This window comes from Danio rerio, chromosome 19 (assembly GCF_049306965.1).
Source record: "Danio rerio strain Tuebingen ecotype United States chromosome 19, GRCz12tu, whole genome shotgun sequence".
Lineage (NCBI taxonomy): Eukaryota > Metazoa > Chordata > Actinopteri > Cypriniformes > Danionidae > Danio > Danio rerio.
This window is the reverse complement of record NC_133194.1, coordinates 10,760,201-10,778,622: the sequence shown is the minus strand read 5'-3', so window position 1 is coordinate 10,778,622 and position 18,422 is coordinate 10,760,201. Positions and strand designations below refer to the sequence as shown.

Sequence of the window (18,422 nt, the reverse complement as noted above, 5' to 3'; positions counted from 1 at the left end):
AATTTGATCTAATCCATCTCCAGAAACACACACCCTTTTACTTCTAATTCTAACAGAGGGAGTGGTTTGTTTGTAAATAAATCTCCGTTATGAACGACAATCTGCATAATATCCACCTTTCTGATCTAAATGGTATATTACATTTTAAATAATTTTGGGTGGACAGTATGCATACGGAGGCCCAGACACTGTTATGTTATCGGGCACTCTTATAAATTACTTCCAACAAAAAGGTTAGTAGCATTTAGAACATGCTAATATTTTGACGAAATAAACATGTAAAACCGATTAAATAAAACCCACTTATTGTAGGCTACAGCCAATTCTAACACATTTAACATGTTGCCATATGTTTTAAGATTTGAGCACATTTTTACATCTCTGATGTGTTTAAGGACATTAATAAAAACGATTTTTTTTGGGTTGAAATAATCTCAAATGAATACTAAAAGACCAATTTTAATATGATTTAATTTTTTTAGCCTTTATCAACCCAGCATAATAATATCCTATAAACGCCCAAACTGAGCAACGTCATTTGGCGCCCTTTGAACTCTTGCAATCAAGAAGATATCACCTGATCGTTCTGCTTCTGGTTAACAGCAACATCTCTGATGTGTTTTAAGGCATTAAAAACGATTTTATTGGTTGAATTTGATCTCCGAGCAATAGCCTACTAAAAGACCCATTTTGATTTAATTTCATTTTTAGCCTTTAATCCAGCATCATAATGTGTATAAAATCCCCAAATTGACCAATAGCAACGTCATTTTTGGCACCATTTGAACTCTTGCAAGCCAACCAAGTCATGGCTGCATGTTCCGCTTTTGATCAACAACAGGTGAAGAACAACATGATGCGTAATATGGAGAAACAGAAACGCAAATTTATCCAGAATATGGAAGGATTTACTTAAGTTTCCCGAAGAAACAACAGGCTTATTTGCAAGTAAGTGGAAAAAGTTATTTAACATGCCTAATTTCGAAAAAGTCAGATGGTCAGTTTTACTGCATTAATGACAAAACTGAAAAACGTTTTCATTTATTTTAATAAATAGTGTATTTTAAATATAAAGCTATCATAAATACTTTAAAGTAAAGTACTTTAAATACATTTAAATTACATTTCTCAAACTTAAAGAATATCAACAGTACAATATAATTTAACCCAAAAAAAATACAGTGCATCTCTCTCTCTCTCTCTCTCTCTCTCTCTCTCTCTCTCTCTCTCTCTCTCTCTCTCTCTCTGTGTGGATCAATGCAGTCATTATGCAAATACAATTTACACTGCATCATCCACTGTTACACATGAGGTAAAGTTGGTTTTCTATTCACACATTCAGACTTACTCCTTAATAATATAATTTCAGATACGTATTCTTAGCAAATACTAAATCGTGAAATCATATTAGCAGTCAATGACCATCAGACTACACGATTGTTTACAGTCAAATAAATAGTGCTAATGTTGTTTGAAGTCATTCTTACACGTGGTTTCAGACCCAATGTTTTACCAGTATCATGGTAAACGATATAGGGACCATATCACAAGTTATCACTGAGCGAATGTGCAAATATAAAACCAACTTTACCTCAATTTCCTATTTTGTTTAACATGGTACTTTAAATATTCGATCTGAAATCACATGCAAGTATGACCAAAGACTATAGAACACATATAATACAATATGCCTTAAAGGGACTTTGGTATGACTTGAACACAACATTAGCACTATTTATTTGACTGAGAACAATGTTGTACTTTGATAGTCATTAGCTGCTAACATGATTCCACTATTTAGCATTTGAAAACGACACTTTTCTGAAGTTATACTATTAAGAAGAACTTATGAATGTGTGAATATAAATCAAACTTTACCTCAATCTGTTACACAGATTGAATTTAAAGGGATAGTTCACTCAAAAAAGATAATTCTGTGATCGTTTACTCACCCTACAAACATGTAACTATTGACTTCCAGGTTACAGGTTATCAGCTGTTTTGCAAAATATCTTATTTTGTAGAAAACAACAACAACTCATAAATGTTTAAAAACCACACGATGTTAAGTAAATAAATTTCATTTTTGAGTGAGCTATGACTTTAGCATCTTTTCATTTGGGTTACAGTTTAGCTTTTAGCTTTTCCCAAAAGTTTAATCCTCAATAATATTTCACAGGCATACGAGATGACAAGTTCTTTAAATTTGACTGTAATGTCATTTACTGCAGGCTGTGATGTGGGTTGTAATAGTCCATTTATTCTAAGCTTTGTGCTGCTGTTTTGATAGACGTGTTTTGATGCATTAAAGGGATAGTTCACCTAAAAATTGGAATTCAGTCAATTAAATAAATCTGTGTTACTAACTCTTGACTTGATTCAAACCAGTTGGAATTTCAAAAGAAAATATTTTGAAGTATAGTGGAAATCTCCCAGCAAACAATTTTGTGTTTAATAGACATCGTAGACATCTAAATCTAGACAAGGCTAAACTTGGGCTGTCAGTGAAAATCTAATAGACATCTAAGAATAGCCCAAAAGTAGACTAGTCGTCAAATAGACAAACAGACTTTATATGTGTAGTCGTTTATTTGATGACTAGTCTAGTTTTAGCCTATTAGACATCTATTAGATTTTCACTGACAGCCCAAATTTAGCCTTACTTAAGCCAGGATGACTATGTTTAGACGTCTATAAGACATCTATTAGATATCGTTTAAAAACAAAAAAAAATGCTTGGTGGGCTGCAATCCCTGACATTCATGTAGGAAAAACAAATAATATGGAATTCAACATATTTAAAAATCTTATTTTGTATTCCACATACTGGCTTGGAACAAGTCAATGGTGAGTAAATGATGACAGAATTTTCATTTTTGAGTAAGCTACACCTTTAAGTCATCATTAGAGCACAGCATAATTGAGTGATTCTCCATATCCCGCCTCTTGCATGTATTTCTCTATGTCCAGCGGCTCCGACACTCGCAGCACTGCCTGATCATTTGCGCTTCTCTCTCCTGATTGGAGCTTTCGGATCAGCTCTGCCAATGAGACACGGTCCTTTGCTCTCCACTTGCAGCAGGACTTCATGATAGAATATCTAGAAAATATAAAGGCATACAGAACTATAATAAAAATTGCATTTAAAAAAATCATACTATAAAAATAACATCCAAATAAAATGTTAGAAATATAGGTGATTCTATACACTCTATAAATCTTGTTGCTATTTTTAGTTAAATCAAATGAACTTTTTCTAGTCGTTTCAACTTACATTTATCAAACTGACTAATACATTAAGTTAAACTTTCAATAAGTTTAAAAATGTAGTTAAAACCTGATTAATTTATTAAAATAAGTTAAAGCAACAAAAAAAAAATTTGTTGTCTTGAGATTTTTTACACGTACATTCTTTTTCTCCAAGATAGACCTTCTATTATTTTAAAAAACAAAAACAGAAATTATCAAATACACAAATTATATCAAGTTATATTTAAAAATAACACTTGTGTATTTATGGAAGTTTACTTTATTTTTAGACATGCCATATCTGTTTTGAGCTAAACCACAAAATGGTGGAAAATGTCAAGTTTGTTATTGTCAAGTCTGTTAGTAGTTTAAAAAGTTTGCAAATTAAATGTTCCCTATCACATTTGTACAGTGTCCGAGAGAGGTTAATGTGCTGCAATTTAACAAATCACATGCAATTACAAAAACACCAGTAAATTAAGAAAAGATCCTCATCGGTTTGACAGCATATATGTTGAAAATCCTCACTACGTAAACAAATTAGAAAAACATGCTGAAAATTATTGTTGAAAAACATTATTGAAAATTATACGCATAATCGATGTTTCAAGGGGACACGAAAACATGACAGACCAGGCTGGGGTTGGTTTATTGTGCAGTGACTATTGCTCAGTAAAGTCGTAGGTGATCTTTGAAAGGTGAGTTTTTTTATTTATATATTTATTTTTATTTTAACATCCTGATTGCACCATTCTCTTGACTTTTGAATATTATTAGCCGAATAACCATAACCCAAAAAGCTGGGTCCATCACATTTTTGGATCCCCTTGAAATATTGTCGTTGTGTACCATCAAAGTCCCTATAAGTCAAGTCATTTCACTTGGCAGCCATTTTTGAAACCCTTTTCCAGCAGTATGCTCGGGCATTTTGTTTGAATGTTAAAACTTAAAATTCTCCAAAATCGCTTTCCAAGCTCAAGATTAAATTTCATATTAGGAATCACCAATAAAATTCAACAAATTTTCTCATTTTATTTCTAAATGTTCAAATAACACAAAATCTGCAGAAACTCACGTCAGGTCCAAGCCCCTCCACCAGAGAATTATCAGTCTATAGTGATCGCTGATTGGCTCCATGACTAGAAGGCGGGGCTTCATTTGCCATAATGACCGTTAGAATTTCCCCATTCAAAACCATACAAGTGACGTGTATTCTATAGTCTATGGTACCGCGCTGTAAGCATGTGTTGTGAGAATTTGCAGTGTGTTTTCTTAATATGTTGTGAGGATTATCAACACTTTTGCTGTCAAACCGATGAAGATCTTTTCTTAATTTGCTGTTGTTTTTGGTAATTACACGTGTTTTCTTAAATTGCAGCACATTAAGCTCTCATGGCTAATCTACATTTGAGCATGCTGCATTATTTTTCATTAATAATGGATTCAGTTTTATTGTAAATTATAAATTTGTTGGATGTATTTTCAGTTTAAGCAAAATTGATGAAAAATGCTTGAAATGAAACCAAAATTCTTGAAAAGGTCATGATGTTGGTATAGTAGTGACCTACAGTGTATTGGAGCAGTTTGGTGGCCTCTTCAGGGTGTTTTCTCTCTGTAAATGTTGCAGAAGTTCACTGGCCATGATGTTGGGAAAGGGAGCCTCTCCTGAAACAAACAATATTATAAAGTCCTTCGGCAGCTTCATAATTATATTTTTACTTAATTGTTTTTATTCATAAAAGTTGACTCCAACTACAGCCTTGCAAACTGAATGTTTCTGTATGTTCGGTCAGAATTACTTATAATGAGTGGCTATCTCAGAATTTAGTTGTTTCACATATCTCTGTTTTTCTTCTTTTTAGACGTGATCTAATTATTCATGACTTGAAATGATTGAGAATAACCAGAAAAGTCTGAAATAGGGCCGTGCAACATAACGATATACTGTAGGCTATATTCACACAAAATGAAAATCTGTTATTTAATATAAGGCCCTATTGTAGGCCTTGGCAAGACAGCAAAAAAGTATCACGATATAATATTTCATATCATTCTGTATTGATAATTATTAAATATTTTTTCACAATCCATTTACTAATATTACTTGCATTTATTAATATTACTTACTCTAAGGGCCGTTTATATCAAATTTAATATTTAGCTACACCATTTATTGTGTTTCATAACATCTAGTTTTGTGTTATGAGGTGGGTTGTTAGCCTAATGCTCAACCCCCAAACTGGAGGTCAAGGACAAACACTACGAACAATTTAGTTTACCCATTTCACCTACAGCACATGTCTTTGGACTGAAACCGGAGCACCTGGTGGAAACCCACATGAACATGGGGAGAACATGCAGAAACGCTAATTGACCTAGCTGGAGCTTGAACCATCAACCTTCCTAATGTCATCGCTACCCACTGTGCCACCGTGTCGCCCATTTAGAAATATTAGGATTTATTTTAATTTACCAACATTACTAAGGCAAATATATATAATAGTAAAAAAAACTATCTCTTATGTTTTATAATAAAATAAATAAACAAAAGTGTTAAAGAGACTCTATAGCGTCATAAATAAAATGGAAAAACGTGTGTGCAGTGGTAAAGTGTGCATGCTGAACAATCAAAGCAAACTTTAAGGTAGACCAACATCTGTAAGATGTCAATATTAATGATAGTTAACCTCAACCTCTGTAACCAAACCAAAGAGCCACTCAGGCAATATGCTTATGTACTTTTTTTATTTACAATCTCCTCACTACTGCTTGTCACACAATTATTTTCATGTGTTATTTTGATGTGAGGTGGCGATGATGCAACCCAATCAGAGTCCATTCACATATTGTGTTTAAAAGCAAGTAAAAAGTGTGAGCGCCTAGATTCCTTTGCCATTTTCAATGCGCTTTGCGCCCCCGCTCCCCTTGCTTCTGCCGTAACTAGGTGCGCCTGGAAAATGTGAGCGCGTTTGTGAGAAATTTTCGATTTGAAATAACCCTAAGCTTATTGGCATTCCACTAAGCAGACTCATTTTAATAAAATAAAGTAATTCATACCGAACTTTCATTTTTTATTGTTATTGACAATGGTGTTCGGTCAATAAATAGAGACCGTTTGATTGGCCCAGGCCTACTCCATTGTTTATTTTGCGGCATCACAAAATACATTGTTTATGGTAATAGTTTTTCTTAATTGATATATTTATACACAAATTACAGCAAAGATGTAATGTTGAAAGTGCAATGTCTACATTTTTATATATTTTTTTATTTTTGTGTTGGACCTGCAATCCTTGGTTTTTGAAAAGTGTTTTGCGTTTTATGTTTTATGTCAGACACTGAGGAAGGCATTGTGCCAAAATGTTTGTGCCTTTAAATCACCCGAAGAATGTAAGAAGAAAAAATAAAAACAACACAAAGCAATTACTTGATGAGTGCGAATCATTACCTTTTTGAATAATAGCATTGACCAGATTGACGCACCAAAGAAGTTTCTTAAAAACCGTAAGCGCGCAGGGCAAACTTCAGCAACTCTACATATATTTTTAATCAAACATCTCTCCTGAAGTTTAAAGTTAAATGAGAAATAGTATCACATGGGTAGTTCATTTATGAGTGTATATATAGATGTAATATAAACTATTATTTGATTGAATGTACCGAAATGGTACTATATCATGATATATATATATATATATATATATATATATATATATATATATATATATATATATATATATATATATATATATATATATATATATATATATATATATATATATATATATATATATATATATATAGAGAGAGAGAGAGAGAGAGAGAGAGAGAGAGATATCTCGATATCATGGTATAAGATTTCTGTTATATTGCCCAGCCCTAGTCTGAACTGCAATTTTATAGATGTTTTTTTATTCCTCATGCTCTCTGTAACTGAAAACCACAAAACTTGTCAACGGACACACTCACCTAATGTCACCATCTCATAGAGCAAAATGCCAAAGGACCATCTATGAAGAAACGAAAACAATTTTAAGTTTAAACATCACAATAACACTAATAAATAACCAAAAATAAAACATCACAAGAAACATACACGTCGCTGCTTTGCTGCAGAGGCTGTCGTGCCAGCAATTCCGGAGCTTGCCATTTTCTCGTTTCTATTTCTTCTAGATCCTCTATAGAGCTCGCATTTGATTTTCTGTGATATGCTGGACCCAAACCCCACAGCTTGACTGAGAGATCCTGACCAACCAGGACACTTCGAGCTTTGACGTTCCCATGAATGCAGTTCTTACTATGCAGATACTCCTGCAATCAGTACAGGTTTTGTCAGTGCAATAACACTGGGTGTGACAATAAAGGCTTTGCTCTACTGTATAAATCAAGAATTTTCTGTTTAAGTGCTCATAAAAGAATGGCCATGATTAATGCATGCCAAAGTAAAAGGTCTGAATTGATTGATTGAAGTTGTCAGTATGTTAAAAGCATGCCTGGAGTGGCTCATAAAAAAACTCTCCATGTACAGTATGTTTATACATTGCCAGGCTTTCATGATGAAACTAACTTGTCAGTGTTTATATATATATATATATGGGCTAATAATTCAGACTTTAATTGTATATATTTATATTGCAAGCTGATTTGTTATCTCACCAGGGCAGATGCGATCTGAGCACCCATGGTAAAGATTCGTCTCTCAGTCATGTCACATGGCGCTGCCTGACCTGTGTGATCCTGTGAAGAAAATGTATAGTTGGTCAAAGCAAAGGTCAGGTTACACTTGTAGTTTGACACTTAATCAATATATTACAAGTGAGATCACAAGACACAAGCTTCTGTATCAATTATTCACAGAAGACTTCAACAGTCATAGCTAATCTATGAATTTTATTTTATTAAGCTTTTTTCATACGTACAGGCTTTTGAGGAAAATTACCAGTTAATTGCCATGAAGAGATCAAGTGTGAAAAGGCTCTTTTTTTTTTTTTTAAATAAAATTGGAAAATAGCCAGTAATTTACCATGAAGAGATTGTACAGTATTGAACAGTCCTTTAAAAATGCTGATAAATGTCCATTAAAATGCCATAAAGAGATCAAGTGTAGGAAGGCCCTTTTTTAAATACCAGAAAATTGCCAGTAAATTGCCATAAAGAGATCATATGTGAACAGGCCTTTTTTTAAAAAAAGCAAAAAATTACTGGTAAATTGACATGAAGAGGTCATGTGTGAACAGGCCATTTAAAAAACAATTACTAGTATTACTATGATGAGGTCATGTGTAAACAGGCCATTTTTGAAAAATACCAGAAAATTACCAGTAAATTGCCAGAATTCTGCTGTGTGAACAGCGCATTTGTTAAAGGGGTGTCCACAGTGTATTTTTAAGGCTTGGTTATGTTTATAAGATGCAAAGCAATGTGTACTCATGCGGCGTTTGGATGGCATATTAGCTTTCTCTGCTGTAACATTACAGGGCCTCTGGCCACGCCCCTTTGCGGTGCAGGATGTGCGCATTGTGAATGCGTGTAACCTGAAGCATTTGTGATCTCACTAGGCCAGATGTATTTTTTTGTAGTCTCCAGACTTCGTTCGCTAAAGGCATTGCTAAGCTAACTTATACAAGCCAATGTCTCCTAGGAATTGAACTTTGAGTTTATTACATTCAGAGATGTTGTTTATGTTCACACTGCTACAAGTTTAACAAATCCTTACAAGTTTAGTGAATGTGTGTGTTTGTGCATGCGTGTGTGTGTGCGATATTGAGAAGTTTTTAAGAACACTCAAATAATTGTTTTTTTATTTTTTCGTATAGTCGTGTGTTTGAGTAAAACACAGTTTTATTATGTAAATTACTGATGCATAAAAATGCATAAAATACTTGATGATTTTATAGGGGATTCTTTTTGAAAATTTCAGATTTTTATGCGATCCCACATCACTTTCCTGTTGTTATTATTGAAGTATAATCACAGTTCAAATCAGTTTAGAACTAAAAATATGTGCATTCCATTTTCATTCCATTACATTACATTTGTCCCACACCCAACTTCCTGTTTCAAAGAGAAACATGTCAGCCTGAGAAATAAACCCGAGCTCGTCAGGCAAGTTCATGGCGTCATGTTTTGGTCCACCGCTAAACACAGAATTAAGCATTAGTCACGTACCTGTCTGCACCTCCACAGGAAGCCCAGCAGGTCTCTGTGCTCCAGCTCCTCCACCGCCATCATTAATGGTGTCCGTGCACTCACCACACCCAGCAGTTTGGGCAGTGATTCATGTGGACCCAGCTCTGACAGAAAGTGGGAAAACCCCAGGAAAGACTGGCGCTCTCTGGCATTGGCCGATTCTACATGGGGGAAAATTGGAGAGAAAAGTAAGATTGCATACTGTATGTGTAATCGTTTATAAATTTAATTTGTCTAGTGTCATTCTATCACTTGTTTTATCTGTCTGTCAAGGGATGATCAGAGTGAAGTGAAGGCCACAGTGATGTTGAGGTGTGTTTTATCACTGATAGAATCCAATCAAAAACCTTCTGGTTGCGGTTTAACAACAGGTGAGACAAACATTTACGGATTCATAATGATTATGATATAACAATAATTATATATAAAATATTTACCAGCATGTGATGTAATTAATGAGTAAATATTATAGGTAACTAGTTTTGTACATACATTAATTATTTTTCTTTATATTCAAAACACCATAACTATATATTCTAAGCTAAGTCAAACCTTACTTTCTCAATTAAATAATTAAAAATCATGTCATGATCATTTAATTTTTTTTTTAAATAAACATAATCTAGAGGCCTTTGCTTTTCATATTAGCCACTTCTGATACCAAACGATCAACTAGAAGTCAAATTATTATTTCTTGTTCCTAAAACCTGGATAGGTGACAAGACTTTTGTCAGGTGGTGTACTGTTGTTAATAAAGTATAGAAATAGTTTGAACTTTATTTTAGTGTACAAAAACTTAGTAGAATTTTTTTTTTTTATAAAAAGCATAAACTTGTATGGAAATTAGAAATGTTTACTTGATACCTGAATGAAAAAAAAGTCTAAACTTCCTTCAAATAATATTTGATTTAAAGCTAAATATAGATTTAAAACTAATGGAGAAGGCAAAAAACAAAACAAAATTAACAACATTAAAATGTAAAAAAAACATTTAAATGTAAGCAAAAAGAAAAAAGCAATAATAGCATATAGCATAGGTCTCAAACTGGATTCCTAGAGGGCCGCAGCTCTGCACAGTTTTGCTCCAACCTCTATCAAAAAGCTGATCCAACTAATCAAGGTGTTCAAGACTACTAGAGACTAAGCAGGTGTAAGTTGGATGTTGTTGGAGCTAAACTGTGCTAAACTGCAGCCCTCACGGAATTGAGTTTGAAACCATTGGCATATATCAATAGCCAAAAATACTTTGTATGGGTCAAAATGATAGATTTTCCTTTCATGCCAAAAATCATTAGACTATGAAGTAAAGATCATGTTCCTCAAAGATATTTTGTAAAATTCTCTCATAAATATATCAAAACGTTTGATTAGTAATATGATTGGTAAGTACTTAATTAGAATGACTTTATAGGTACATTTCTAAGTGTTTAGATTTCATTGAACCCTCAGATTTCAGATTTTTCAATAGTTGATAGTTAATAGTTTAATACAGTAGTTCTCAGCAAAATATTGTCCTTACAAAGTATACATCAACAGAAATTTTATTTATTCAGCTTTCATAAAATTAAACCTTTCATAAACCTCTTATTTTTCAAAAATTGTGACACAAATCGGACAACTTTTGTGGTAAATATACCATTTACCTTTAAGCACTCGTAAAATGACTGGCTGTCTATCGATGGCAGCTCTGTGCAGCGTGAAGTTGTCTTGTTTCACTGAGAAGCTGATGGGCAGTGGAGAGAGCAGCTGGAAGGAGCTCGGATGCCTCTCTGTGGTCTGTTGAGGGATTGCAGAAGCTGAACTCTGCACTTCATGTGGAGCTTGTGCTGTCATGGGAATAACCTCATGTTCCATCGGGTTCAGCTCTGCTGGAGCTGTTGTTTGAATGTAAATCAAGAAGACAGACGAAAAACATTTCAAGAATCTTTTAATAGTCAACTAGCTAATTAAGATGGTCTATTAACCCTTGTGTGCTGTTAGGGATGCTTTCATTCACTCTAGAGGGATTTTGAGTCTTAATTTGGCCACAATTATCTTTGTGTTTCAGCAAATGGAATGATTATTGGTGACATGTTATTTTGACATATATTTTGGCAAAATGCTTTGAAATTTAAAAAAAAATTCAACAATACACTCTGGGCAAATTGACCACCCTTTCATTATGTTTGTGGCTGTTTTTGCCCCATTGACTTTTTTACATGATTATTGCATGATCATGCATGATGATTTAGTGTCATGGCTTTGCAATAAAAAATATTGTTATAATGGAAGTCAAGGGGGCATGATCTGGAAGACCCTTTAAATAAAGAACACAGTGACTTGAGTATTTAGTGCATATTAAACTGGGATGCCATAGCTACCGTCAATGCCTTGCAGGTGTCGTCTGTTGCTTCTATGCGATCCCTGTGTGTTATGATGGTGTTGCGTGTGGTCGTTTTCCTTTCTGTGGTGTTTGTGACGATACGATTTCTTATGGGAGCATTTGAGCACCAGCAAGATGATCATTATGGCAAGAAAAAGCAAGAGGAACAGAACTGGAACGACGATCAGTTCGACTTGATAAAAAAGCACCTCTGCAAGGAGAAATAGAAACACAATTTCAATAATAATAAACAGATCTAGTGTCCCTTCTCTTATTCGAGTCTACACCAATGCAATTTGGAGTTCTGATTGTATGCAGTTGCATTGGTTTAGCTCAGTGTTTCCCAACCCTGTTGCTGAAGGCACACCAACAGTACATATTGTGGATGTTTCCTTTATCTGAATCAGGTTTTGGAATCTTCTAATGTTCCACTGATTTGATTTATGTTGGTTTAATTAGGAAGAGATTGACTATGTACTGTTGGTTTGCCTTTAGGAACAGGGTTGCGAATCGCTGGTTTAAATGATGAGGTAAATATAATCTGCCAATGGAGTAAGCAAACTAAACTAATTTCAAAGCAAAAATTGATTATTTTGCTCACCTCGTTGGTTGATTATTTAGCTTGATTTAAAGAAAAACTCAATTTTGACTTATCATTTCTAAAAACAAGACAATGGCTGCGTCCGAAACTGCCTACTACTCAGTAGGTACTGCTTTTGAATTTAAACGTACTACTCAGCCGTTAGAGAAGTACGTTCTATACAGTCTGTATGTGAGCAGTATGAATGGAATTCGGACGTACTACATCCGCCATTTTGTCATAGTCATGTGACCTACCTGCGTCAGTTGCGTCGCTTCACTTCCATTCATGAATTCTCTTGCGAGGCATCATGGGATAGCGTAGCTTGCATGGGATGCACACTCCAGAATCTCGCCGGAGGTAGTAAGTCATCCGGGTACTTCTTGCATACTGATTTTCGAATTCTATGAATTCAGACGTACTACTCGGCTCGCATACTGATTTTAGCGTGCAGTATAGTATGGAAGTATGCGGTTTTGGACGCAGCCCACGTTTTTTACTTGTCTAGAAAATGCTTCTTGGTTTGAGTATTTCTAGATATTTGGATTAGATATGAGACAAGCAAGACAAGCAGTTCACCTCATGGATCATATTGTATATTAGGCAATGCTGTAGATTCCAACATTTTCGAACAGGATGTTTCTTGAAACACTGGCTCATTGGAAATACGTGCTTCAGCCTACATTTTTTGTAAAACTACAGGACAGTATGATGGCAACAGCTTTTGTTCCTTTTCACACTAATGATACTAACAAGGACATGTTATACATGAATACACCAATATTGTGCAACTCTTTGGATAACACCAAATAAATACCACAAAACTATAGAATAAAAAAAACTGTCAAATATTTTGTAGATAAATCCATAATTCAGAATTTCATGCATGTGTAATAAAAAAAACTTAAAAGAAAATAGAACTTAAATGTAATTTTACCAGGGTACAAGTTCAAAATCTGCATTAAGAACAGCCATTTCTTTGTTTGTGTTCTACTTTTACAGTTTCTTCAGTTCTAAACATTTACAGTTGGTGTAATTTACATACATGAAATGCAGTTGCACCACTACTGAGCGACAAACACAAAGTCCTGACTATGAATGAGAATCCATAGAGTGACACTTCACTGTCGAAATAACGTCATCGCTGCTCCAAGCATTAATAAACAAGTGAGAGCCATTGATCGCAACCAGTTCTGTGATGAGTTCCTGATTCCTGACTCTCATCACGCAGCTGCACAGTTTAACATATTTATACACACCCTATGTTTATACATGTCCTAAATAACATATTTCAGATTTGCTAAAATGTAGACAGTCTCCTCTAGTGAATTTGTCTTCCGAAACGTGCAACAAAATGTACTCAGAGGAACGTATATTTTGCATTTCGCAAAGATGAAGGCTGCTGAGGCACATATTGTCAATGATCCTGGGTTGTTCTTTACAGCTCTTGCCTTGCTTACTCTGCGGCAAACAAAATATCTGCTAAACAAAAAAACAATTATAATAATATTTTACATTTATATTTTATTTTATATTAAATATTTCCCAAATTATGTTTGACAGAGCAAGGAAATTTTCACAGTATGCCTGATAATATTTTTTTTCTTTTGGAGAAAGTCTTATTTGTTTTATTTCGGCTAGAATAAAAGCAGTTTTTTAATTTTTAAAAACAACTTTAAGGTGATTATTATTACTACCACTGTTAAGCAGATTTTTTTCTTCCATAATCTACAAACAAATCATCATTATACAATCACTTGACTAATTACTCTAACCTGCAAAGTTAAACTAATTAACCTAGGTAAGCCTTTAAATGTCACTTTAAGCTGTATAGAAGTGTCTAGAAAAATATCTAGTAAAATGTTATGTACTATCATCATGGCAACGATAAATTAAATCAGTTATATTAGTTAATAAAACTATTATGTTTAGAAACGTGCTGAAAAAAAAAAAACTTCTCTACATTAAACAGAAACTGGGGAAAAAAATAAACAGGGGGTCTAATAATTATGACTTCAACTGTGTATATATAACAAATAAATTAAACATAGCTGTCCACTTACCACAAAGACTGCCCGGTATACATGCAAACGTTGTGTTGGTTAAATTAGACATACTGTAAAAGGAAAAGGATATTGTCTTTGTTAATGAAGTATTAAAAAGAAACAAACAAAAACACCACCTTTAAAACACTACATGTAAACCGATATCCAGTATTTCAAGAGCAATGCTATTGACCTGCATCAGCTTATGTTTTATTAGTGTAAGGATGACATCTCTGGCACAATCATGCAGCACATGTAGTTTGGCAGCTCTCTTTAAAAAGCATAAAACTAGACTGTAAATCTTGCAACACATGTAGAGCTGCACGTTTTGAAGAAAATATCCATCATACATTGCTAATGTCACTTAAATTCCTTGAAAAGTGCAAATTATTTTAAAGCCACCCTATTCATTAAATTTAACCTGATAATATAATAAATAATATATAAATACTATATAATAAACAGATTTTTCTGCATTTTGTACACTAAAAAGTGCTGGGTTCCATACATCATTCATGCTGTCCCAAAACAAATCGATAAAGTTAACGTAATCGTTTGTACACATTTAGGTGGATTGAACTTAAAACAATTAAGCTGCCTACATTTTTTTTTTTTTTTTTTTTTATGCAGCAAACAAAATTTTAAAAGTGTATTTTAGGTTTATTCAGTTAACCTGAAGCTAATTTGGTTTAGATTTTTTCATGTGCAATTTTTAAAGCAGCTAAAGTTTTATTTAATTAGCAGCTAAATATGGAATGATTTAGTTATTATGGAATCCTTCTAAAACCTAATAAGACTTGCAGTGGTGGAAAGAGTACTTAAAAATCATAGTTAAGTAAAGTTACCACTAGAGTAAAAGTATCTGTTGTAAATATGACTCAAAGTATGAGTAAAACCTTTTAAAAGTACTCATGATTAGTGAGTATTACACTGTAAAAAGCTGATGCATCTTACATCCAATTTGTGGATAAGTGTAAACGTAACATTTTGTAGTGCATTTAGTTATTGCCCAGCAGGCACACAACTTCATAAGATGTTAATATTTGGTTAGATTTAGGTTGTGACATCAAAATTCAATGTCTAACCAGCTTCTAAGGATGTTATTTTGATGTCCAATAATGACGTCATTAATTACGTTGATATTTGTATGCTTTTAGGTTGCGTTGGAAAGTGACCAAAATCCAACGTTGAGCCAACATACGTCAAATACTGACATTTATTCATCAGGTATGGCAACCAAAATCCAACGTCTGGTAGACGTCATATTGGTAACGTCAAGCTGTAACATCATTAGATGTTGATATTTAGTTGATTTTAGGTTGGACATTGACATCGACATCGACCTGATGTTGGGTCATGACGACAACCTGATTTTCATTTCCAAACAAAATGCAACGTCCCCACGACCTTTGGGTATGTTGACGTCTTGTGCCTTCTGGGTGTTTAAGGCCATCTCGGTCTTCATAGAGTAAACATCCATCATCTTCTCATCAGTGAAATGCATCTAAACAGTCTCTGGGTCAATGCGTGTAAAGATTTTGGACATCTTTTAATGCTTCTAAACAGTTTGCTGCAGTTAAAAATCAATCCTCTTGAGGTTGTTCATTGTGATGCGATTTACCTTCTATGTGCGATTTGATTGGCCAGGAATCCCCATAGACAGGGAAAAATAAAGTAGTGACTGCAGGTTGAGGAAAGTAGCGGAGTAAAAGTTCAGATACAGCACTAACATACTCAAGAAAGTAAAAGTTAACAGTTTTAAAACGACTTAGTAAATTACAATTTCTGAGAAAAACTACCCAATTACAGTCATTTGAGTATTTGTAAATAGTTACTTTACATCACTGGAGATTCGTGATTTTAAAATGGCTTTTAATGTATCAAAATAGAGCCAAATATAACATTCAGAACATCAGAGCACGTACAGTATTTAAAAAAATAAACATAATAATGACACACCTTCAACATTCCCACTACCAATCATCCTTTGTCAGCACATTGTTTCAGACTGACTTGGTCATCTTGAGTTGTTTGCGAGACTACCACACTGTCACTGAACCTGTTTATCTGCATTTCAATCTTTAGCATCATACAGTACACAAACGCAATCACACACAGGAACTCAGTGCAAAAGTGGTACTTCAATATTAAAGTAACAGCAGTAAACTTTTTGTCAAATTTAGCTTTCTGAACAATCAGTGGTCTAAGTCTTGAGGATGACAATTCAGCTCGAAACGTAAAGTGACACATTATAAGTAACAATAGTAAAGAAATATTGTGTACTAAAGCATATCTACACACTACTTTCTATTTTAATATCTATGATGTGTATTTATGTGCACACATTTATGTACATGCAGTCAAATAATATGAGTAGAAACGCACATACAGATACATTTGTTTAATCTACTCGTATTATTTGAATAAAATAATAATATTATTTATTTATTTATTTATTTAAAATAATATTGCAAAATTATTTTGATGTGGTTTAGTAATATGTTGGTGTACTATACAGTATATGAGATGTTACATAATAAATAGCATCAATTATAATCATAATATAGAAAACTTAGTAATAGTAATGAACTCACATGAGTAAAGCTGGAACTTCTTCTCATTTTCCACACTTGTAGAAGTGTTTTGTTGCTATTTGCTGGTCTTTGTTTTTGTATTTCATTCCCAACGTATCATCAGCTTTGTTTCAACTCTGAGTGTTGTTTAAGTGCTCTTAGACTCACTGTCTGTGTGTGTTTCAAACTTGCTGCCACACCCTCCTCCTCCAGCTGTTTCTCTAAGCTCCGCCTCCACCTGAGTTTCTAGCATGCTTTACTGTGTCACAAAGAGAGCATGTTATATAAAACTGCTTCAATTGTCAGTTGATAGTGTGATAATGGGTGGCACGGTGGCTCAGTGGTTAGCACCTTACAGCAAGAACGTCACTGGTTCAAGTCTTGGCTGGGTCAGTTGGGATTTCTGTGTGGAGTTAGCATATTCTTCCCATGTTTGCGTGGGTTTCATCCAGGTGCTCCGGTGTCCCACACAGTCTAGAGCAGGGGTCGGCAACCCGCGGCTCTAGAGCCGCATGCGGGGCACGCTTTCTCATTTTCCCTCCCTGAGAGAATTCTAAGAAGCCCATCCCGATCACTCACTCAACGGTAATTATTTACAAGGTGCGATCGTTGATATGCAAACCCCTAACCCCAACCGTCATTGGGGGAAAAGCAAATCGTACTAAATTGTACGAATTAGATCGTACGAATTCATACGAATTAGCCACTAAATGAAAAAGTTACGAATTGCCGTGAGATTGTGTTGGTTGAGCACATTCCCAGGAATGACTCGAGCTGATCTTGAAATGGAAATGGCAGACTGCGTTTTATTGCACTGTTTGTTGCCCAGATAAGGGGCACGTTGCACGTTAATTTTGATGTTGTTTTTTGGAATCCTGAAAATAAAATAAAAAAAACATAAAAAAATCTGATTTCTTTATTGCATTTCTTTAATTTCATCAAAGCAAAACATAATGCAATAATATTGTAATGAAGTTAAACTTGATCATTAAACATAATTCATTAATATTGTAATGAAGTTAAACTTGTTAATTAAGCATAATGCATTAATATTGTAATGAAGTTAATCTTGATAATTAAACATAATGCATTAATATTGTAATGAAGTTAAACTTGATAATTAATCAAAATGCATTAATATTGTAATGAAGTTAAACTTGATAATTAATCATAATGCATTAATATTGTAATGAAGTTAAACTTGATCATTAAACAATTCATTAATATTGTAATGAAGTTAAACTTGATAATTAATCAAAATGCATTAATATTGTAATGAAGTTAAACTTGATAATTAATCATAATGCATTAATATTGTAATGAAGTTAAACTTGATCATTAAACAATTCATTAATATTGTAATGAAGTTAAACTTGAACATTAAACATAATTCATTAATATACTGTAAGTTAAACTTGAGACGG

At 33.8% G+C, this 18,422-nt stretch overlaps 1 protein-coding gene across 1 annotated transcript; it reads right to left on the bottom strand.

Moving 5' to 3' along the window:
- Positions 1-1,030: 1,030 nt before the first annotated feature.
- styk1a (serine/threonine/tyrosine kinase 1a) lies at positions 1,031-17,156 on the bottom strand. Its single transcript, XM_005159488.5, has 10 exons — positions 17,020-17,156; positions 14,444-14,496; positions 11,799-12,011; positions 11,082-11,312; positions 9,418-9,599; positions 7,906-7,986; positions 7,346-7,560; positions 7,219-7,259; positions 4,818-4,914; positions 1,031-3,100 (listed from the first exon to the last, which is right to left on the bottom strand). The coding sequence occupies exons 2-10, from the start codon at positions 14,493-14,495 to the stop codon at positions 2,905-2,907; spliced, it is 1,308 nt and encodes a 435-aa protein (XP_005159545.1). The 5' UTR covers position 14,496; positions 17,020-17,156; the 3' UTR covers positions 1,031-2,904.
- Positions 17,157-18,422: the final 1,266 nt, after the last annotated feature.

Bases quoted from the DNA above. Each gene is read 5' to 3' on its own strand.
- styk1a (XM_005159488.5), bottom strand. From the start codon at position 14,495: ATGTCTAATTTAACCAACACAACGTTTGCATGTATACCGGGCAGTCTT. The intron at 9,600-11,081 runs GTAAATGGTATA...TCCCCCATGTAG, and splicing joins CATTTTACGAGTGCTTAAAG to AATCGGCCAATGCCAGAGAG. The intron at 7,987-9,417 runs GTACGTGACTAA...TTTTCTTCACAG, and splicing joins TCCTGTGGAGGTGCAGACAG to GATCACACAGGTCAGGCAGC.